At 47.9% G+C, this 23,672-nt stretch overlaps 1 protein-coding gene across 1 annotated transcript in view; it reads left to right on the top strand.

Moving 5' to 3' along the window:
* Positions 1-23,672, top strand: part of LOC144486889 (zinc finger SWIM domain-containing protein 5-like) — a gene marked incomplete at its 5' end in the record, with an annotated part of 58,656 nt that overhangs the window by 20,699 nt on the left and 14,285 nt on the right. Inside the window, 8 exons of the mRNA XM_078204921.1 lie at positions 4,623-4,781; positions 7,302-7,370; positions 7,909-8,055; positions 9,810-9,947; positions 12,999-13,259; positions 17,042-17,177; positions 20,155-20,312; positions 22,204-22,266. Coding sequence (XP_078061047.1) covers positions 4,623-4,781; positions 7,302-7,370; positions 7,909-8,055; positions 9,810-9,947; positions 12,999-13,259; positions 17,042-17,177; positions 20,155-20,312; positions 22,204-22,266 — 1,131 coding nt within the window. The remainder of the gene's footprint in view (positions 1-4,622; positions 4,782-7,301; positions 7,371-7,908; positions 8,056-9,809; positions 9,948-12,998; positions 13,260-17,041; positions 17,178-20,154; positions 20,313-22,203; positions 22,267-23,672) is intronic.

The raw sequence follows: 23,672 nt of genomic DNA, 5'->3' as shown, positions 1-23,672 counted from the left end.
TGTTTCCATGTTGTAAACCTCTATGACTCCCAAGAACCAGAAACCCTTCACTCCATTCTATCCTGTCCCCTCACCCCAAAGCCTGGCACACCAAGCAGCATTTGTGGCATATTTTAAATTAAATACTGATTGGGCTCCCACAGTGTGCTTGAGATGAGCCAATAAAGCGGTTTTTTGAGGTGGTTGCAAGAAGTGTCTCTGTATCAAGCAGCTTGGTGTTTTCTCTGTGGTCAACAGGCTTAGTGTCACCTTTTTGGAGAGTCAAGACGAACCCACTAAATTGGAACTTCCATTATGCACCCCCTCTTTTTTTCCCCCCTCCCCCCACACATGCTAAGTTGACCTCATTATTAGCGAAGGTGGTTTCTTCCCGGGTATTTGGTTGTCCATAAAGCTAATGGAACACAGGGGCACATTCGTAGTCAGTAAAATTCTAAGTTCACACATGCAAAGTCAAATGGTGTGGCTACTTAAGTATGACGTGCAGTTTTGGACTGACTAGCTATATCTGCATTGTAGGGAGATTACAGCAGTCTCCTGGAATGATTCTAGACCTTGAGCAGTTCCATCTCTGAAGAAAGTCTCAATTGACAACTTCACAGTGGTTAACACTGCTGCTTCACAGCTCCAGGGACCTGGGTTCGATTCCCGGCTTGGGTCAACTGTCTGTGCGGAGTCTGCACATTCTCCTCATGTCTGTGTGGGTTTCCTCCGGGTGCTCCGGTTTCCTCCCACAGTCCAAAGATGTGCGGGTTAGGTTGATTGGCCGTGCTAAAAAAATTGCCCTTGGTGTCCTGAGATGCGTAGGTTAGAGGGATCAGTGGATAAATATGTAGGGATATGGGGGTAGGGCCTGGGTGGGATTGTGGTCGGTGCAGACTCGATGGGCTGAATGGCCTCTTTCTGTACTGTAGGGATTCTATGACAACTTCTAGTAACTGTTGAAAAGACTCTATGTCACTGGACGTTAGATGACAGCTACTCAGTTGCTGGTCTTCAGCACCATAGAAACATAGCAGATAGGAGCAGGAGGAGGCCATTTGGCCCTTCGACCTGCTCCGCCATTTGGCCCTTCGACCTGCTCCGCCATTCATCACCATCATGGCTGATCGTCCAACTCCATAGCCTAATCCTGCTTTCTCCCCATGACCTTTGATCCCATTCGCCCCAAGTGTTATATCTTCTAGCTGTCTCTTGAATACATTCAATGTTTTGGCCTCAACTACTTCCTATAGTGATGAATTCCACGGGTTCACCACTCTTTGGGTGAAGAAATGTCTCCTCACCTCCGTCCTAAATGGTCTACCCCGAATCCTCATCGACAGTGCTATAGAGTAGCATTTAACTCAGCAATAACCTGCTCGCTGATGTTTGGGTTCTGCCTGGGCCACTCGGCTTCTGATCTCATTTACAGCCTTGATCCTAGCATGGATAAAAGAGCTGCACTCGGGTGAGAGTGAGTGACCCTGACATCAAGGCAGCGTTTGGCAGTGTGGCATCAAGGAGCCCTAGCAAAAATGGGAATCGGGGGGGCGGGGGGGGGGGTGCAGCAAGACCTGAACAGTGTTCAGACTTGGGCTGATGTATGTTGTGAATGTCACTTGCTACTTAACACCACGGCAATGCCCATCTCCAAGAGAATCGAACCATGTTCGCATGACATTCAATGTCAGTTCCATCTCTGAACTCCCCACTATCAACATCGTGAGTGTTACCATCGACCAGAAGCTAAACTGGAACAGTCATGTAAATATTGTAGCTACAGTGGTTGAAAATTCTGTTGCAAATAAATCACCTCTGTCTCCCCCAAGCCTGTCCGCAAGGTACATGTCACAGGTGTGAGGAAATGCATTCCACTTGCCTGGGTGAGTGTAGCTCCAACTATCCTCGAAACTATGGGCAGCATGGCACAGTGGTTAGCACTGCTGCCTCACAGCGCCAGTTCGATTCCCGGCTTGGGTCACTGTCTGTATGAAAGTTTGCACATTCTCCCCGTGTCTGCGTGGGTTTCCTCCGGGTGCTCCGGTTTCCTCCCACAGTCCCAAAGATGTGCGGGTTAGGTTGGTTGGCAATGCTAAAATTGACCCTAGTGTCAGGGGTATTAGCAGGGTTAATATAGAGGCGTTACGGGAATGGGGCCTGCGTGGGATTGTTGTCAGTGCAGACTCGATGGGCCGAATGGTCTCCTTCTGCACTGTCGGGTTTCTAAGTTCAATGCAGGACAAAGCACAAGCTTGATTGGCACCCTGTCCACAGGCCTTCAGTCCCTCACCAGTGGCAGCAGTGTGTACCGTCTACAAGATGCACTGCAGGAACTCGGCAAAGCTCCTTCAACAGCACCTTCCAAACTCACGACTACTTCCATCTAGAAGGACGAGAGCAGCAGATGCATGGGAACACCACCACCTGCAAGTTCCCCTCCAGGCCGCTCACCATCCTGACTTGGAAATATGTTGCCATTCCTTCACTGTCTCCGGGTCCAAAACTCCCTAACGTCAGTGTTCTTGCATCATGTGGATTGCAGCGGTTCAGGAAGGCAGCTCACCACCACCACCTTGAGGGCAATTAAGGATGGGCAATAAATGCTGGTCTAGCCAGCGGTGCCCACGTTGTGTAAGTGAATAAATAAGGTATAAATGGGGTTTAAGCAGAAAAATATGCTTCAGACACTGAGCGCAGTGCCAAATTCACAAGCCTTTCAAATTAATTTTCTCTGTAGAATAGTGCAGCTGTGAGAACAGGCTTCAAGGGAAAGTACATGAAATGGATCACAGAGCCATGTTGGTTAGCACTGCTGCTTCACAGCGCCAGGGACCCGGGTTTGATTCTCGGCTCCTGGGGGTCTAAAACTTCTATTAATTTTATTATTAGTGTCACGAATAAGCTTACATTAACACTGCAATGAAGTTACTGTGAAAATCCGCTAGTCGCCACACTTGGGCACCTGTTTGGGTACGCTGAGGGAGAGTTTAGCACGGCCAATGCTTGGGTCATTGTCTGTGCGCAGTCTGCACGTTCTCCCCGTGTCTGCGTGGGTTTCCTCCCACAGCCCGAAAGACAAGCTGGTTCGGTGGATTGGCCACACTAAATTGTCCCTCGGTGTAACCCGAACAGACGCCAGAGTGTGGCAACTAGGGGATTTTCACAGTAACTTCATTGCAGTGTTAATGTAAGCCGACATTAAATCAATAAATTAAACTAAAACGCACGCTTTTCAAAGGGAACAGGATGTGATGAGAAGTGGGTTTGAGGGTTATTAATTTTTAGAAAGTAGAGGGGGATCAACAGGTTCATTGCGGGAGTTGAGTGGTTTAAAAGTGTCAATTTAAGACTCCCTCTCTCCTTGCATTCTGAAGAGTTTGAGTTGAACGTTCGGCTTGTTTAGAATCTGGTCCAGTAAATTTTTCTGGTATTTTTTTGTTTTGGGAAGTTGAACTTCTGCGGCTGGGGATATTGTCACTGCACTTTACAGCGGGGGGGAAGAAACCCTCTAAAGTTTAGACCATGGTGTTTAAATATGATCTGTAGTTCAAAAAAAGTTTGCACTTTGCTCGCATTTGTTTATGGGTATAGTGTTTGGACTTCAAAGTAACTTGATGCAATGGCAGTAGATGGCTGAGATTGCTAATACAGTAAAAATGTAGTTAGTTCTGCTCTGTCGAAACTAACTTGATTGATATTGTGGAACAACTTGCAGTAAAGGTGGCTTTGTGACTTGACAGTGCTGCCACTGTTCAGGTTCGAAACCCTCCCAACCTCGATTGCAAGACAGACAGGTTTGGAGGGTGGGAAGTACAATGTGTTAAGGGCAGGTCTGTACAGGCCATCTCCCTGAGGACTGCCTGTTGGAGAGCTCTGCTCACAGCAGACCGGGGCTTTAGCACCTACTGGATGCCAGCTCCAAAGGCCACAGTTAGCCTCCTGCATTAGGAAAGAGTGAACACATTGGAGAGTGGAAGACTAGTTTAAAGGGCAGGATAAGCTACAGTTGCATTTGCGTGTTGGCTCCTACCAAATAGCATGTGCTAAATTTGTGTTCAGAATCCCTGCAGTGCAGAAGGAGGCCATTCAGCCCTCATCGGATCTGCACTGACTCTCCCAAGAGCGCATCCCACCCAGGTCCTATCCCCGTTACCCCATGTATTTACCCTACGAATCCCCCGACATTTAGCATTGCCAATCCACCTAACCTGCATATCTTTGGACTGAAAGGAAAACCGGAGCAGCTGGAGGAAACCCATGCAGACACGGGGAGAACGTGCAAACTCCACACAGCCACCCAAGGCTGGAATTGAACCCAGGTCCCTGGCGCTGTGAGGCAGCAGTGCTAACCACGATGCCGCTAATCTTGTGTGTTCCATTTTGGAGCACCATAGGCCGGCGGGGGGGTGCTCCTTCGGAGGGCCAGCACAAACATGTCGGACCAAATGGCCTGAGCCATTCTAAGAATATCTGATTAAAATCCCAGTGTTTGAATTTGCATGACTAAAAATTTGGAACGGCTGGCCTTCAAAACCTATTGTGTTGTCTACGGAGTTGATTTGTGTGTGTGCGTACTGTTGTACATGGAGTGGTTGTGAGAAATTGCAGAGCTTGTGAAACATTTTTTTCAACTCCAGCAGGATCCCGGAGAACCGTTTTTGTCCGTGCAATAGAAGCCTGCGGCCTGGACTGGAAAGACTGTCATCTTCGAAAGATTATCAGTAGTGACAGCTACACAAACCAATGGAGAGATGGGGACCGGTCACTGTTTGACTCGCAGGGGCGGCCCCTGTGGCTTGGTAGGTAGAAGATCATTGCAATATACAAGTGTAAACTTCCCTTCATCTCCTTCATTTGACTGTCAAATACTACTTTGAAACATAGAAAATAGGAGCAGGAGGAGGCCATTCGGCCCTTCGAGCCTGCTCCGCTATTCATCACCATCATGGCTGATCGTCCAACTCAATAGCCTAATCCTGCTTTCTCCCCATAACCTTTGGTCCCATTCGCCCCAAGTGCTATATCCAGCCGCCTCTTGAATACATTCAATGTTTTGGCATCAACTACTTCCTGTGGTAATGAATTCCACAGGCTCACCACTCTTTGGGTGAAGAAATGTCTCCTCACCTCCGTCCTAAATGGTCTACCCCGAATCCTCAGACTGTGACCCCTGGTTCTGGACTTTGAACTTCAGTGTCGGAGTTGTACCAAAAGGATAAGCAGCAACAACTGTTCTTTGTCAAGTTTCTAGGCTTACATTAACGTTGCAATGAAGTTGCTGTGAAAATCCCCTAGTCGCCACACTTCGGCGCCTGTTCGGGTAACACTGAGGGAGAATTTAGCACGGCCAATGCACCCTAACCAGCACGTCTTTTGGACTGTGGGAGGAAACCGGAGCACCTGGAGGAAACCCATGCAGACACGGGGAGAACATGCCGACTCCGCACAGACAGTCACCCAAGCCAGGAATCGAACCTGGATCCCTGGCTTCTGAGGCAGCAGTGCTAACCACTGTGCCACTGTGCGTTTATGTGGTATCTTCAAGTTAATATGACCTGAGACACTTCAGAGGAACATAAGGAAGCAATATTAAGCAGCAAGCCACGTAGAGATATTGGGGCAGATGTCTGAAAAACTTAATCCAAGCAGTAGGTTTTTGGCAATGACTTGAAAAGAGAATTGGGGAGGGAATTCCAGAGCTTGGGGCTGAGGCAATTGAGGGCACGGCCATCAATGGTGAAGTGATTTAAAATCAGGAATGTGCAGCAGGCCAGAATTTGCTGGGGAGGTTGGGGTGGCAGAGATGGAGTGAAATGAGAATTTTAAATTTGAGGCAAACTGTTGTAGGTCAGTGAGGGCAGGAGTAATGGCTGACTGGGACTTGATGCGTGTTGGAAGATGGGCAGCAGAGTTTTGGATCACCTCCTGGGGTTTGGAAAGTGGGAGATTGGAATAATCAGGTGCAAATATAACAAACGTATCCAAACCTGCACTTCACTCAGCAAATTATTTTAACACTGCGCAAATGGTGAGGGTTTATTTCGCCTTGCTAGAAAATATCAATAATCCAAACTTGTTGGTGGACCACTTTAAAGGAGATTAGTTTTTCTAGGATAATGTCTGTTCTAAACAAAAATAATTGAATATTGATGAAAGTTTGGGTGATGGTGTTCTTGGCAATTTGTATATCATGGGGTAGTTTTGAGACTTGCTTCCTTGATTGCTTTTTTTCCTCTTGTAACCAATTGATCCCTGCACAGCCATCTCCCTCTTCTTTCTCCCCCCCCCCCTCTCTTCCCCCCACCCCCCTCTCTTTCTCTTTCTTCCCCTTCTCTCTCCTCTCTTTCTCTTTCTTTCCCTCTCTCTCTCCTCTCCTCTCTTTCTCTTTCTTTCCTTCTCTCTCTCTCTCCTCTCTTTCTCTTTCTTTCCCTCTCTCTCTCCTCTCTTTCTCTTTCTTTCCTTCTCTCTCTCTCTCTCCTCTCTTTCTTTCTTTCCTTCTCTCTCTCCTCTCTTTCTCTTTCTTTCCCTCTGTCTCCCCCTCTCTCTCCTCTTTCTCTTTCTTCCCCTCTCTCTCTTTCTTTCTCTCCTCTCTCTCTCCTCCTTTTTTCTGTCCCTCCTCTCTCCCTCTCTTTCTGTCTTCCCTCCTTTTCTCTTTCTCTCTCTCTCCTCTCTTTCTCTCTCTCCCCTTCTCTCTCTCTCTCCTCTCTTTCTTCCCCCCTTTCTCTCTCTCTCTCTCTCTTTCTGTCTCCACCCCCCTCTCACACCCTGTCAAATATCTACCAGGCTGTCGCAATTGGTAGTTGACCCTCAAGCAAAATAAGACATCTGTGATTGCACACGGATCCCGAGAACTTGTTATTTATATAGATTGCCTTAGTGCACACTATCAGCAACTGAATCATGTTCGACCATTTATTTTTGTATCTGTGCTGAGGCAACACTGAGCAACTGCTACAAAAGTTAAATATCTGGTTTACAAAAACAAAATGATTGAATTTATGCGTATTGCAGTGGGTGTGTTTGAGTTGGTGCTACTCCCTGTGCCTGCACTGCCAGTTCCCCTGCTCACATACGCCACAATCCGTGCTGCCACTGCTCGGTTGCCAGCTATTGTGTAGCAGACTGGTGAAGATTGTCTGCCACCAAGGAGTGCCTGGCCATTGCAGCTCAGTGGGCCCACTGCTGAGCTGAATGTAGTGGGGGGGGGGGGGGGGGGGTGGTGTTGCCCAACCCACAAGGGAGTGAGCATTTCAGCACAGTCAGACACAACGATTGCCTTTTCTTCCTCCTCGAGAGATATTTCCATTTTGTTTACGCAGACATGTTGATAACAGAAGTTTTAGCTGTGGGAGACATTCCAGATCCCAGCCTGTGCTCTGCATCAGGAAGTAAGTGGCTGTGGGGGAACTTCAATTACTTGCTGAAACTTAACTCTTGCGTTTTTTTTGTGGAGCAGCTTGGGGCCAACATAGTGGTTGGCGCTGCTGCCTTTCAGCGCCAGGGACCCAGATTCGATTCCCGGCTTGGTTGACTGTCTGTGTGGAGTCTGCACGTTTTCCCCGTGTCTGCTCGGATTTCTTCCAGGTGCTCCGGTTTCCTCCCATAGTCCGAAAGACGTGCTGGTTAGGGTGCATTGGCCGTGCTAAATTCTCCCTCCGTGTACCTGAACAGGCACCGGAGTGTGGCGACTAGGGGATTTTCACAGTAACTTCATTGCAGTGTTAATGTAAACCTACTTGTGACACTAAGAACTAAACTTATTTTTCTTTCCCTTATTCCTTTAACCTTTCTTGTGTACAAATGTACTTTGAAATGCAAGTAGAAATTTGACTAGGTAGCCCACCATCTTCAGGTAGGTAACCTTTTGTTGAAATAATTGATTTTTATATCCACTGCTGATTAGTTTTTCCCCCCATTTTTTTATAGAGCATGTCCCAACAGCTTGCGCCAGAGTGGATGCACTACGATCACACGGGTACCCACGGGAAGCTCTTCGCTTAGCTATCGCAATCGTCAATACGCTCCGATTGCAGAAAAGGCGCCATTTGGAAATGTACAAGCAGCAAAAGAAGGGTAAGGGCCATAAGCTACTTGTTGGAGGGGGAGAGATGGACTGGGGGCTTTCTATCGTCTTAGACAGCTTGCTCCAACTTGGGTGGCACAGTGGTTAGCCTCACAGTGCCAGGGACCCGGGTTCGATTCCAGCCTTGGGTAACTGTCCCTGTGTGGAGTTTGCATGTTCTCCCCGTGTCTGCATGGGTTTGTTCCGGGTGCTCCGGTTTCAAAGAAAATTACAGCACAGCCCTCCAAGCCTGCACTGACCTTGCTGTCCGACTTAACTAAAACCCCCTACCCTTCCAGGGACCATATCCCTCTATTCCCATCCTATTCATGTACTTGTCAAGACACCCCTTAAAACTCACTCGTATCCTCTTCCACTACCTCCTCTGGTAACGAGTTCCAGGCACCCATCACCCTCTGTGTGTAAAAAAAAAATCTGCCTCGTACACCTCCTTTAAACCTTGTCCCTCAAACCTTTAACCTGTGTCCCCTAGTAATTGACTCTTCCACCCTGGGAAAAAGCTTCTGACTACCCACTCTGTCCATGCCCCTCATGATCTTGTAGACTTCTATCAGGTCGCCCCTCAATCTCCGTCGTTCCAGTGAGAACAAACCAAGTTTCTCCAACCGCTCCTCATGGCTAATGCCCTCCATACCAGGCGACATCCTGGTAAATCTTTTCAGTACCCTCTCCAAAGCCTCCACATCCTTCTGGTAGTGTGGCGACCAGAATTGAACACTATATTCCAAGTGCGGCCTAACTAAGGTTCTATAAAGCATCAACATGACTTGCCAATTTTTAAACTCAATACCCCAGCCGATGAAGGCAAGCATGCCGTTAGTCTTCTTGACTACCTTCTCCACCCGCATTGCCACTTTGTGACCTGTGTACCTGTACACCCAGATCCCTTTGTCTATCAATACTCTTAAGGGTCCTGCCATTTACTGTATATTTCCTATCTGTATTAGACCTTCCAAAATGCATTACCTCACATTTGTCCGGATTAAATGCTATCTGCCATCCCTCCGCCCAAGCCTCCAACTGATCCATATCCTGCTGTATCCTCTGATGATCGTCATCGCTATCTGCAAATCCACCAACTTTTGTCGTCCGCAAACTTACTAATCAAACCAGTTGCATTTTCCTCCAAATAAACAGCAACGGTCCTCCCTCAATCCAAAGATGTGTAGGTTAGGTGGATTGGCCATACTAAATTGCCCCTTTAGTGTCTCAAGGTGTGTAGGTTAAGGGGATTAATGGGGTAAATACGTGAGTAGGGCCTGGATCAGATGCTCTGTTGGAGAGGGTGTGCAGACTCGATGGGCCGAATGGCCTCCTTCTGCACTGTGGGGCTTCTAAGAAAGACCCATGAGCAGCTGAAAAATGGTCATAGATTTTGTTTTGGTTTTGATCTTGGCTGGCTCTTTTTAAACCAGCACTAACCTACAGAGTGGGAAAGGTTTCTAGCTTCCCACTTGGCATGTGTACCACCTTCTAATTCCCTTTAGGTTGATTTTGGGGGAGAGGGGGATGGGGCGAATTTCCTTGTTGTGCAGCAAAATGTACTTTGGGATGTCTGAGAGATGCAAGAAGATGCTTCATAAATAGAAGTTTTCTCTTTTTAAAAAGAAAATCCTCGGGTTAGTGTCCTATGAATAGGTTTGGTAATGTGGTATGCATTTAATAAACATCAGAGACTCTGTTCCTGAGGCTCCATGGCGGGGGAAGGTAAGGATATATTTCGGTGTCTTGTCTTGCTTTTCAGAGTTGTTACAAAAAGGGGCGACGACCATTTCGAATCAGGAAGGTTGGGTTGGCCATCCTCTGGATCCTGTTGGCTGCTTGTGCCGGACCCTGCTGGAAGCTTGTAAAATGGAGGACGAGAGCTCCGTTCTGTTCACTGGTAAATGCTCCAGCTTGTTTCTTCCTGGGGAATTTGATGAAAGGAAGTGGCTTCAGTTCTGCGCAGTTACCTGCTGATGGCCAGAGCAGCAGTTGCGACGGTTTGGCCCTGGCTGTGTTATAGGGAGGGGGAGCGCGGGGCCGGGTGGGGGGAAGCACTGTGCTATAGGGAGGAGAGCGCTGTCTTTGGCCCTGGCTGTATTGTAGGGGTGGGGAGGGGGGGAACAGTGCTGTGTTGTAGGGAGGCAGAGCGCTGTGTTGGGTCCTGGCTGTGTTGCAGGGAGGGGTGGGCGAGCACTGTGTTTGACCCTGGCTGTCTTATTTGAGGGGGGGGGGTGGTATGGAGTGCTGTGTTTGGCCCTGGCTGTGTTGTCGGTGGGTGGGGGAGGGGGGGGGGCGGTGGTGGTGATTGGTGGTGGGCACTCGTGCTGGAGGAAACCTGACTCGGCAGAGCTGTGCTGCAAACAGTTTTTGCATTGGATAAGGATGGTGCTGTGTCTCTCTCTGTGTGGTGACTTTTCACAGTCCTGCCAGCCAGCCAGCCAGCACTCGTCCTCCAGGGCACGAGAGCAAAATACTGCCAGAGCTGGACACACAAGATGCCGGAAATTCTCAGCAGGTCACGCAGCATCAGGACTCGATCCCTCTGAAGGGTCACCAGGCTGAAATACTAATTCTTGTTAATCCTCCAAGCTTGTGTGTGGAGGTTGCCCACCCAGCTGAGGTCCCAGGAGATGGGCTGGAGCTGATTAAATTTTACCCAGTTGGAGGGGGAGGGGGTGGTGGTGGTACCTAAAAATAAAAGCTGCTCTTGAAGTCGATAGTCTTCGCAGCTCCGAGCCGCATGTGGTGAAAGACCGACAGAATGAAATGTGGGTGTTAACGTATTAAGGATCAAAACAGAATATGACCTTTACCCAAGGCCTATTTTGCTGTCCGCTGTCAAGTGACATGAATCCAGTTGATTGTGCTGATTCACGCTGCCTGGGGTCTCTGGCTGAATGTTAAGGCACCCAAAGGCCAAGCTGAAGTGATGCTCAGCTGGTATGAAAATCCTAAACATTCAGCGACTGGTAACTGTCCAAGACGGCATCCACTGACTATTGGATCACTTTATTAGGGTAGTCACATGGTTGCTGCAGTATCGAGTATACCACATTTTACAATGATGGGGCCTGTGGGAATGATACGGTGTAATCCAATCCTGGTTACTCTTTTTTTTTTAGTAACCATTCCATTCACTGGAAAGGACTTTCGTTTGACGTGGTGACAAATTTCTGTTGCGCAGTTTAGTGGTGCTTGTAACAGGAACCTGTTTTGCGCTCCACCCCCCCCCTTCTAAAATGACCCCTTTTTCTTTAATTTGAGTTGAAACATGGCTGTGTGCCCCACATCCACAATATTCAGCAGTTCAGATGCACTTGTAACGGCAGCTGATTAGAATTTATTGTAAGAAGTTTAACAACACCAGGTTAAAGTCCAACAGGTTTATTTGGTAGCAAAAGCCACACAAGCTTTCGAAGCTTCTTACTGTGCCCACCCCAGTCCAACGCCGGCATCTCCACATCATGACTAGAATTTATTGGGCAGCAGGTGGTGCAGTGGGTGTAAGCAAATTATTGACTCCGAAATGGAACTGAGATGTCTTCCGAAATATTTTTTGTTGACAGCCCGGATAAGTCAACGTGACGTCGTTGATGCGTGCGCTCTGTGCAGGTGCCACAGTGTTTAGCACTGCTGCCTCACATCCATGATGTGGAGATGCCGGCGTTGGACTGGGGTGGGCACAGTAAGAAGTCTCTCAACACCAGGTTAAAGTCCAACAGGTTTATTTGGTATCACGAGCTTTCGGAGCGCTGCCCCTTCATCAGGTGAGTGACCTGATGAAGGAGCAGCTTCGAAAGATTGTGGTGCCAAATAAACCTGTTGGACTTCAATAAAACCAAATTACTGCGGATGCTGGAATCTGAAGCCAACAGAGAAAATGCTGGAAAATCTTAGCAGGTCTGGCAGCATCTGTAGGGAGAGAGCAGAGCTGACGTTTCTAGTCCAGACCTGCTGAGACTTTCCAGCATTTTCTCTGCCGGACTTTAACCTGGTGTTGAGACTTCTTAGTGTGCCTCACAGTGCCAGGGACCTGGGTTTGATTCCTGGCTTGAGGGACTGTCTGTCTGTGCGGATTCTGCGCGTTCTCCCCGTCTCTGCGTGGGTTTCCTCCCACAGTCCGAATGACATGCTGGTTAGGTGCATTGGCCATGCTAAATTCTCCCTCAGTGTACCCGAACAGGTGCCGGAGTGTGGCGACTAGGGGACTTTCACAGTCACTTTAATGCAGTGTTAATGCGAGCCTACTTGCGACACTAATAAATAAATTTCATAACGTTTCAGTCGGGAAAGCCCAACCTCCCCATGTGTGAACTCAGTTGATGCTCTTTAATACGGAGTGTTAAATCTTGAAACACATCTCGAGCAATGAATCACTCACTGGGTCACTGGTGACTGAGTGAGTTGGCGTGTCTGTGTTTTTTGTTTTGCCTCCATGGGATTCCACAGTTCTCACCATTGTTGGATTCCGTCCATTTTTCTGTCAAAACCACAAACCCTTAATCATCTTGACAGAAGGGTGGCACAGTGGTTAGCACTGCTGCCTCACAGTGCCAGGGAGCCAGGTTCAATTCCTGGCTTGGTTCACTGTCTGTGCGGAGTTTGCACGTCCTACCCGTGTCTGCGTGGGTTTCCCTCCGGGTGCTCCGGTTTCCTCCCACAGTCCGAAAGACATGCTGGTTAGGTGGATTGGCCGTGCTAAATTCTCCCTCGGTGTGCCCGAACAGGCGCCGGAGTGTGTGGCGACTAGGCGATTTTCACAGTAAACTTCATTGCAGTAATAATCCAAGTTTACCCGTGACAAAAAAAAAGTTATCCAGTGCTTGCTTTCCCTGTACACGTTTCTCCTCTGTTTGTCCCCACCCAACCGCATACCTTCTGATTTTTGATTTTCAAACATCCACCTGTATGTCGACCAGCTCATTTTGGACCTTTGGCTTGTTTTCAGATTCGATAAATGATATTCGGAAGCCGGTCTATCAGCACTTTCCAATACCTGGCAGCAGCAACACTGGCGAGTCTTACTATGCCCTTGCACTTGAGGTGGCCCTAATAGGACTAGGGCAACAGAGGCTAATGCCAGAAGGCCTCTATGCCCAGGACAAGGTGTGTCGGAATGAGGAACAGCTTATAGCAATGCTCTCGCAAATGGAATTTGATGAGCGACTGGTGCAAGTTTTGCGTAAGCAGGCACTCTTATTACTGGAAGGTAAAAATTTATTCTTTAAATTGCGTGAAATAAATGTTTTTGTTAATCGCTTGCTGTCAAGGGGCAGCACAGTGGTTAGCACTGATATCCCTGGCACTCTGAGACCAGAGTTGATTCTGACCTCAGGTGACCATCTCTGTGGAGTTTGCACATTCTCCCCGTGTCTACGTGGATTTCCTCCGGTTGCTATGGTTTCCTCCTACAGTCCCAAGATGTGCAGGTTAGGTGGATTGGCCATGCTAACTTGCCCCTTAGTGTCCCAAGATGTGTAAATTAGGGGGATTAGTGGGGTAAATATATGGGGTTACAGGGATAGGGCAGGAAAGAAGGCCTGAGTGAGATGCTCTGTTGTCAGAGTTGGTGCAGATGGGCCGAATGATCTCCTTCTGCACTGTAGGGTTTTTTTACTCTTTCATAGGACATGGGCATCACTGGCTGGCCAGCATTTATTGATGTGGAGATGCTGGTGTTGGACTGGGGTAAACACAGTAATAAGTCTCACAACACCAGGTTAAAGTCCAACAGGTTAAACCTGTTGGACTTTAACCTGATGTTGAGAGACTTCTTACAGCATTTATTGCCCATCCCTAGTTGCCCTTGGAGGGCAGTTGAGAGTCAACCACATTGTTGTGGCTCTGGAGTCACATGTAGGCCAGACCAGGTAAGGATGGGAGATTTCCTTCCCTAAAGGACATTAGTGAACCAGATGGGTTTTTCCCACAATTGACAATAGTTTCATGGTCATCATTAGATTCTTAATTCCAGATATTTTTTATTGAATTCAAATTCTGCCATTTACCGTGGCGGGATTCGAACCCGGGTCCCCAGAACATTAGCTGAGTTTTTGGATGAATAGTGTTAACGATAATACCACCAGGCCATTACCTCTGATTCACGCTCACTCTTCCTATGCCCTTCACTGAAAGTTTTGATTCCTTGCTAATCTAGTTTCCTGAAAGTTGCCCTTCACTCCCTTGCCTACTAGCCTGTTCTGCGTGAATGACGGCTGTGTAGTGTGAGCAGCCCGTTTGCTTGCCAGTGGATGTGGGACGAGAATCCTGTCCTGGTGCATCTCCCAGTGAAAGTCCGTGGAGTGATAATCAAGATTAAGTACACTGCCCCTTTTTCCTTAACCTGAGACGCAGAGACCACTGCTGCTACAGCAAACCCGGGCACACAATTCGAGGCAGGAACTCTTGTTCTGCTCTGCAAACGATAAGCTGGTCATTGCCTGAGACGGCATTCTTATTTGGTAAACCAATTGAACTAAAATAAACAAACTAAGGGACAAAGCAAGAAGGGCAGCCCTCAAAGGAGGGAACCGCCCGAAACTAAAAGCACTAAACCGTAATGTGTTTTAAGAGGTCGATAATATACCCCAGTTCCTGCGGTGCCCAGCAAGCACAGAAGATTGCCTGAGGCAGCCAAGCTAAAAATCGCAAGTGTTTTTTTTTGTTGTAATAATTGGTTTGTACAGTGTGTGCCCCCAATGGAAACCAGAGCACCTGGAAGAAACCCATGCAGACACGGGGAGAACGTGCAAACTCCACGCAGATAGTGACCCGAGGCCAGAATCAAACCCGGGTCCCTGGCACTGAGAGCCAGCAGTGCTAACCGCGGTGCTGCCCAGACTCTCAAGGGGCAACCAAGCTCTTCCAGTCCATTTGTGTGTGTCTGTAAGCATTCAGGATTGAGCTTGGCCTTTGTTGTGATTGGAATCCTCTTCTCTTGCCTTCGTTATAATGGCCAGAGTGGAGCCATGTTACCTTTACCTGGACCAGTTCTCCTGTGCTCATCAGGTGCACCAGTTGAAGCTCATGTTCCTCCTTCATCAAGTCGAATTTTTTTTTTTTTGCATTTCTTCAGCCGCTGCAGTGGAAATTTTTATCAGGAACCATTTCGTAGGAGGTGTTTGTTCTATTTTTTTTTAATTGAAATTCAGCCTTAACTGGAAATCTAACTCCGCCTTTTGAGAAGCTCCTCTGGTTTGCAGCAGTGGCTTGCTTTTTTTGCATGCTGCACTATAAAAGTGGAGATTTGGACCGCAGGAGTACATTGCCACCAGCCCGGAATGGAGGATTGCATTGTTCTGTGCAGTGCGGATCAGCGTTGCAGGAGAGAGAGAGATTGGCCTCAAAATTTCCATTGCGCAACAGAAAACCCACTGAAGAGTTAACCTTTACTTATTAACCACACTGACATTAGTGCAGTGCCGAGAGCGTGGTTATTTGGCACGATAAAGGTTAAACTGGAGCTTGAGAAAACACAAACATTCTGTTGCTCACTTTTTCTCTCTGTCTGTCTCTCTCTCACCCATTTCATGACTTGACCCAATTTATTTAGATTACTTGGGATTAACGTCAGTTTTGCTAGATGTAGATATAATCTTGCTTTGACCTCTACTCTTTTTTTTTTCCAGCATTTGTTTGTGTGCACTACAGTGTGCTCACTACATGCTGGTCTAACATTTGTAGAGCTTGCCTTAGTGACACACAAACCCAGTCAATACCGAAACCCAGAGGTTGTGCCTTTGCACTGCAGGTGTTGCAAGGCAAGTCAGCTACTGCCTTGGTTTCTGCTGTTTGGCCAAGAGAGGATAAAGAGCTCTTATTGCCAAATATTGCAGAATGACCCCCCCCCCCCCAAGGGAACCCTGTAAATGGGATAAATCCATTCCAAAGTTCTATCAAAACACTGGCGAGATTAGGGATAGTTGGCACCATGTTGCCTTTTCCTTATAAAGGCATCTGACCACAGCAGTCACTGGACACTGCCATTCATGGCCATCATTGAGCACAAAGACATTAGATGTTGACTCCTATTCCAACACCATTCCGTAAGCAGCCCTGTCGTCTTGGTCTAAATGGTCTGGTCTTTATGTACGAGCCCTTGTAATGGGAGGCGGTTAGGTGAGCATATCGGCCCTGTATTGCACTCCACTCCCTGGTCAGGAGTATTGAGGATTGGAAGCCTGGGCTTTGACTCATTAATCTCCCCTCCGCAGCCTAAGAACGCTGAGGCTGTTTTATGCCTCATTGTCACCCCTTGATCAAGCGCGCAGGGAGTGAATCTGAGCCCATGGGGTGGCACAGCGGTTAGCACTGCTACCTCACAGCGCTAGGGACCTGGGTTCAATTCCAGCCTCGAGTCACTGTCTGTGTGGAGTTTGCACGTTCCCCCCCGTGTCTGCATGGGTTTCCTCCGGGTGCTCCAGTTTCCACCCACAGTCCCAAGATGTGCGAGTTAGGTTGATTGACCATGATAAATTGACCCTAGTGTCAGGGGGATTAGCAGGGTGTAAATATGTGGGAATAGGGCCTCGGTGGGATTGTGATTGGGGCAGACTCAATTGGCCGAATAGCCTCCTTCTGCACTGTAGGGAATCTATGACTTGTCTGTCTGTGTGGATTTCCTCTGGGTGCTCCGATTTCCTCCCACACTCCAAAGATTTGCAAGTTGGGGGATTGGCCATGCTAAATTAAGTGCCCAAAGATGTGTAGGTCAGATGAATTAACCATGGTAAACATGTGGGGTTACGGGGATAGGGTGGGGGAAAGGTCCTGGGTAAGATACTCTTGTCAGAGAGTCAGTGTAGACTCGGTGGGCTGAATAGCCTCTTCTGCACTGTAGGGATTCTATGATGTGTGCTGTGGAGCACATTGTTGGGAAAGGGCATCGACCGGTATCATTGCTACGAATGTGAGGACCTGCCTATTCTCAGAATCATCCTCTTCGGGGGGAAAATTAACATTTAATCAAGGTGACTTTTTTTATTTCTTCAGGAGGTCCGTTCAGTGGCCTGGGCGAAGTAGTCCACCGGGAAAGTGTTCCCATGCACACTTTTGCGAGATACCTGTTCAAAGCTCTCCTGCTCCATGACCCTGACCTGGCCTACAAAGTGTCTTTAAGAGCAATGAGGTAAGTGAAATCCTTGAGGGGAAAACATTTTTTTTTTGTAAACTAATTGCGCACGAGGCGGCTGCTGTCCATTGCAAGGGAAGTACGCGGCTTTATTTCATTATCCAAAAGCAGGCGTCAGAAAAACAATGTAATGCTACTCAAGGGATCTCTGAAAATGACATTACCCCTGATTCATGCAAGGTACATGGTAGGCGGGAAGGATAGTGTGGGCTTTGCACATGAGTGCAATGACTATTTCTTACAAGTGGGGAAATTTGAACAGAATTCTTGCCTCAAAGCCTGTACCCACATTTTTAAAAATTAACTCTTGGGTGTGGACGTCACTGACTGGGTCAGTATTTATGGCCCATTTCTGAGGGCAGTTAAGAGTCAACCAGATTGTTGCAGAGTCACATGTAGGCCAGACCGGGTAAGGGTGGCAGATTTCCTTCCCGGGCAGATGCTGAATTCGATGGGTTTTACAGAAAGCAATCTTTCTGATTGGATCACAGCTTCTGCTCTACCCAAGTCTGCAAGGACCTACAAAAGGTCGTGAATGCAGCCCAATCCATCACGCCAACCAACCTCCCATCCATTGACTCTGTCTACACTTCCCGCTGCCTCGGCAAAGCAGCCAGCGTTATTAAGGACCCCACGCACCCCGGACATTCTCTCTTCCACCACCTTCCATCGGGAAAAAGATACAAAAGTCTGAGGTCACGTACCAACCGACTCAAGAACAGCTTCTTCCCTGCTGCCGTCAGACTTTTGAATGGACTTGCCTTGCATTAAGTTGATCTTTCTCTACACCCTAGCTATGACTGTAACACTACATTCTGCACTCTCTCCTTTCCTTCTCCTATGAACGGTATGTTTTGTCTGTATAGCGTGCAAGAAACAATACTTCTCACTGTATGCTAATACATAAATCAAGTTAAATTTTTTCGACAACGGTTTTGTGGTCATCATTAGACTTTTGATTCCAGACATGTATTGAATTCAAATATCACAATCTGCCCTGGCGGGATTCAAACCCCGGGTTTCTGGATTACTAGTCCAACGGCAATACCACTACACCACTCCGCCTCATGTAAGGCTGATTTGACTTATTATAATCGCATGGATTGGTATACAGTGAGAAGTATTGTTTCTTGCGCGCTATACAGACAAAGCATGCCATTCATAGAGAAGGAAAGGAGAGGGTGCAGAATGTAGTGTTACAGTCATAGCTAGGGTGTAGAGAAAGATCAACCTCATGTGAGGTAGGTCCGTTCAAAAGTCTGACGGTAGCAGGGAAGAAGCTGTTCTTGACTCGGTTGGTACGTGGCCTCAGACTTCTGTATCTTTTTTTCCTGACGGAAGAAGGTGGAAGAGAGAATGTCCGGGATGCGTGGGGTCCTTAATTTTGCTGGCTGCTTTGATTTTGATTTGATTTGTTGTTGTCACATGTATTGGGATACAGTGAAAAATATTGTTTCTTGCGCGCTATACGGGTAAAGCATACTGTCCATAGGAAACGAGAGAGTGCAGAATGCAGTGTGACAAGATGTTACGGATGTCTTTGCTAATGCTGATCAAGTTTTGGAGCTTGGTGCATTCAATTCCCCGCTGCAAGCGTGTGTTCTTAAAGAGCAGGAAACTGCAGCATGTATATTGGTCAGTGAGCCATTTCTGAGGCAAGAGACATCGCCGTGTCCCTCTCCTCCTGGGTGTTCTGACGCTTGCAGTTTTCACATGACATTTCGAAGACCGGCAAACGGTATGTTTAAGGGGTGGGAGGTCCTGTGTGATGCAGTTTGAACACCCGTCGCCTTAAATGAATGTGGGCTGGAAATTGGTACCTGTCGACAGGAGGAAAACTTGTCTAATGGGGCGTCACTCTTCTGTTGCTTATCTCTGCGTGGGTTCCCTTTCATGGCTGCCTGAGCAAATTCAGTAATTCTATGACTTAACAGCACTAACCACAGACCTAACTAATTAGCCCAAGAGGCTTCCCTCTTTAAACCACACGTTTTTTCCAGAGAGCTGCTGCAAGTATACTTTTCTTGCACTTAATCGGTGCTCTGGTCTGCGTCTGTCTTGTGTGAAAGCTTTCTGGGTTACATAGAATAATTTGGCCCAACCAGTCCATGTTCCACTGGAGATTCATCCCATCCTTTTGTCATTTAGCAACCCATATAACCCTCTTAAGCCATAGGAGCAGAGGTAGGCCATTTAGCCCATCCAGTCCGCTCCGCCATTCAATGAGAATGGCGGCACCATGGTTAGCACTGCTGCCTCTCGGCGCCAGGGACCTGGGTTCAACTCCTGGCTTGGGTCACTGTGGAGTTTGCACATTCTCTCCTCCGGGTGCTCTGGTTCCCTCCCACACTCCAAAGATGTGCGGGTTAGGTGGATTGGCCGTGCTAAATTGCCCCTTAGTATCAGGGGGGACTAACTGGGGTAAATGTATGGAGATGGGGCTAGGGTGGGATTGTGGTCGGTGCACACTCGTTGGGCCAAATGGCTTCCTTCTGATTCGATGGAGTTGAGCCTGGTCTTAGCACCGTTTCACTAGCTGCACTGCATGTATGTGACGGATGGTGAAGTAACTGATTTGGTACATTCTGAAAGGAGAAGTGAGTAGGGATCATCAGAACAGGAGTGTCATTCAACACCTAAAGCTTGTTCGATGGACCAAATGGCCTCCTGCACTAGGTTTCTATGATTCCAGTGTTTATATACTTCAACTTCTATTCATCTGCCTCTGATCTACCTCTTAATACCCGACGTAACACAAATATCAACCCTGGCGTTTGTTAAGCAAATTGGCCCCCATCTTCAAAGGTGTTGTGGGGAAGTGAGTTCCAGGCTTTTACTAGCCATTGTGTAGATGAGCTTATTTCCTATTGAGTCCATAGCAACCATTGTTTAAACATTGAACCTTGTGTCCAGAATGATTGCACACCCGCCCCCCCCCCCTCCAGCTTTGCTCACGATCATCTTCTGTTTCCAGGCTGCCAGTGCTGGAGTCTATGGCGCCAGCAGGCGATGGCTCTCATCCGCACCTTGTAGCATTAGTGGACCCCAGCCGCTACCCACGTTGGTTCATCCTCGGGCACCTTGAAACTCAGCAGTGTGAGCTGGCATCTACCATGTTAACGGCTGCAAAAGGTAAGACGGGGAACGCATCACCTCCAAAGCACAGTTAGATGTCACGTGTTTCCCGTCCCCGTGGGGGTTTCGTCATTTTGGTTTAGATGCTATTGTGAATTGGGGTTTGCTGGGAGCAAAATAAAGTTTAAGTTTTATTTATTGGTGTCGCAAGTCGGCTTCCATTAACGCTGCAATGAAGTTACTGTGAAAAGCCCCGCGTCGCCACACTCCGGCACCTGTTCGGGTACACTGAGGGGGGAGAATTTAGCACCTAACCAGCACGTCTTTCGGACCGGTGCACCTGGAGGAAACCCACGGGGAGAAGGTGCAGACTCTGCATAGATAGTCATCCAAACTGGGAATCGAACACTGTTCCCTGATGCTGTGAGGCAGCAGCGCTAACCACTCATACAGAACGTAAGCATTAATAAAGTCACGTTGACTTATCCGGGCTGTCAACAAGAAATATTTCGGAAGATAGCTCAATTCCATTTGGGAGTCAATAATTTGCTTACACCCACTGCACCACCTGCTGCCCAATAAATTCTAATCAGCTGCTGAGGGAGATTTTAGCACGGCCAATGAACCTAACCAGCACATCTAAAGTTAAAGTTTATTAATTGGTCACAAGTAAGGCTGACATTAACACCGCAATGAAGTGACTGAAATTCCCCTAGTCGCCACACTCCGGTGCCTGTTCGGGTCAATGCACCCTAACCAGCACGTCTTTCAGACTGTGGGAGGAAACCAGAGGAAACCCACGCAGACACGGGGAGAACATGCTGACTTCACACAGACAGCGACCCAAGCCGGGAATCGAACCTGGGTCACTGGCGCTGTGAGGCAGCAGTGCTAACCCACTGTGCCACCGTGCTGCTCGAAGACTGTGGGAGGAAACCCACGCAGACACAGTGGGCAATGTGCAGACTCCGCACAGACTGTGACCCAAACCGGGAATTGAACCCGGCTCCCTGGCACTGAGGTAGCTGTGCTAACCACTGTGCTGCCCATATAAACCACACTTCCATCTTTTTGTTTGTGGTATGATTAGAGGAGATGAGAGAAAACCGCAAGTGCAGGAAACAAAAATTGAGATGGTTGTAAGTTGTAGGTACAAGAGTCGGCACCCAAATTAGGCAAGTGCCTTTTGTCCAACCGATTTGATGTGGAGACAGGACCAATGGGAATGTGGAGTTGAGGCCATAATTGGATCAGCCATGATCGTATTGAATGGTGGAGCAGACTTGAAGGGCTGAATGGCCTACTCCTAATTCAATGGCCTCTCAACGCCAGGGACCCGGGTTCGATTCCCGGTTTGGGTCACTGTCTGTGTGGAATTTGCACATTCTCCCCGCGTCTGCGTGGGTTTCCTCCGGGTGCTCCGGTTTCCTCCCACAGTCCGGAAGACGTGCTGGTTAGGTGCTAAATTCTTTTCAGCGTACCTGAACAGGCGCCGGAGTGTGGCGACTCGGGGATTTTCACAGTAACTTCACTGCGGTGTTAACGTGAGCCTACTTGTAACATTAATAAATAAACTTTAAACTGACTGATCTGTGCGTTTCTGGCGGGCTTTTTTTTTGTCTTGAACAACAGACTCCCTTTTAAAGTCCAACTTTAAATGTGAAGTTTTCTTTTTACAAAACTCCTTCCAAAATAGTCTTTCTCGCTCTACAAATGAACCTCCCACAGCTAAATTCCTATGGAGGGAATCCTCCCTCAAAGTGGTGGTTGCATTCCTGAAAATCGCCATTCAGTGAAACATGGTTTCCCATGGGAGTCCATACTGAGTTGGGGTTCTTGAGGATAACATTTGCCCAGAAGAATCAATGTAAAAACTGAAACACTGTTCCACATAGTCTGAAACACTACAGGAAGTGACTTTAAAATTGCTGCCTTGCCTTGCTTTTAGGCTTCTTCCTCGGCAGAGGCCTCTGTAAGGCACCCAAGTTTACAACAGGTTCCTCAAACACAGGTACTGTGCAGCAAATAATTATTTTTAAAACAGTAGTTCCTCACTATCAGCATCAGAGAAATTTGAAAAACAAAGTTTACAGTGCTATATAAGAGTTTATTATTATAAGTAGGCTTACATTCATACCGTAATGAAATTACTGTGAAAATCACCCAGTCGCCCACACTCCGGCGCCTGTTCGGGTAACACTGAGGGAGAATTTAGCACGGCCAATGCACCCTAACCAGCACGTCTTTCGGACTGTGGGAGGAAACCGGAGGAAACCCACGCAGACATGGGGAGAACGTGCAGACTCCACACACAGTGACCCAAGCCGGGATTCAAACCCAGGTCCCTGGAGCTGTGAAGCAGCAGTGCTAACCACTGCCGCCCTAAGATGCAGTACAATGGAGAATTCTTACAAAAAAATATAAAGTCCACAAGAGTTCCTCAACTAGTAGAGGGTACAGTGAAACAAAAATGGCCTAAAAATAAACTTTAGTACACACACACGATACCTGAATAATAGGGTACAGTGAAACAAAAAAACACTTAAATTAAGTTTGGTACAAATATGGAGGGGTACCTGAATTGCAGCAAAAAAAAACGTTGTTCCTCAAGCGTACAGAAAGGACAAAATGGCACCTTTTACAGGCTAGGCACAACTCTCCGAATCATTGGGGCCTGGTCACTCCATAATGCATAATGTTGGGGATGTGATGGTATCATCACACATGCTTAAGATGTGGAATACTTTCTGGGCAGCACAGTGGTTAACACTGCTGCCTCACAGCGCCAGGGACTCTGGTTCAATTCCCAGTTCGGGTGACTGTCTGTGCGGAGTTTGCACATTCTCCCCGTGTCTGCGTGGGTTTCCTCCGGGTGCTCCGGTTTCCTCCCACAGTCCGAAAGACGTGCTGGTTAGGGTGCATTGGCCGTGCTAAATTGCCCCTTAGTGTCAGGGGGACTAGCTGGGGTAAATGCATGGGGTTGTGGGATTAGGACCTGGGTGGGTTTGTGGTCAGGGCAGAATTAAAGTTTGTTTATTAGTCACAAGTAAGGCTTACATTAACACTGCGATGAAGTCACTGTGAAATTCCCCCAGTCGCCACACTCCGGCGCCTGTTCGGGTTACACTGAGGGAGGATTTAGCACGGCCAATGCACCCTAACCAGCACGTCTTTCAGAATGTGGGAGGAAACCGGAGCACCCGGAGGAAACCCACGCAGACACGGGGAGAACGTTCACACTCCACACAGACAGTGACCCAAGCCGGGAATTGAACCCGGGTCCCTGGCGCTGAGACAGCAGTGCTAACCACTGTGCCACCATGCCGCCCCGTGTCGACTTGATGGGTCAAATGGCCCCATTCTGCACTGTAGGATTCTATGATTCTTTGATACTTTAAATGGAAGCCATGCAGAAAA

Source organism: Mustelus asterias, unplaced genomic scaffold, assembly GCF_964213995.1.
Source record: "Mustelus asterias unplaced genomic scaffold, sMusAst1.hap1.1 HAP1_SCAFFOLD_505, whole genome shotgun sequence".
NCBI lineage: Eukaryota > Metazoa > Chordata > Chondrichthyes > Carcharhiniformes > Triakidae > Mustelus > Mustelus asterias.
This window is presented reverse-complemented; position numbering and strand designations above follow the sequence as displayed.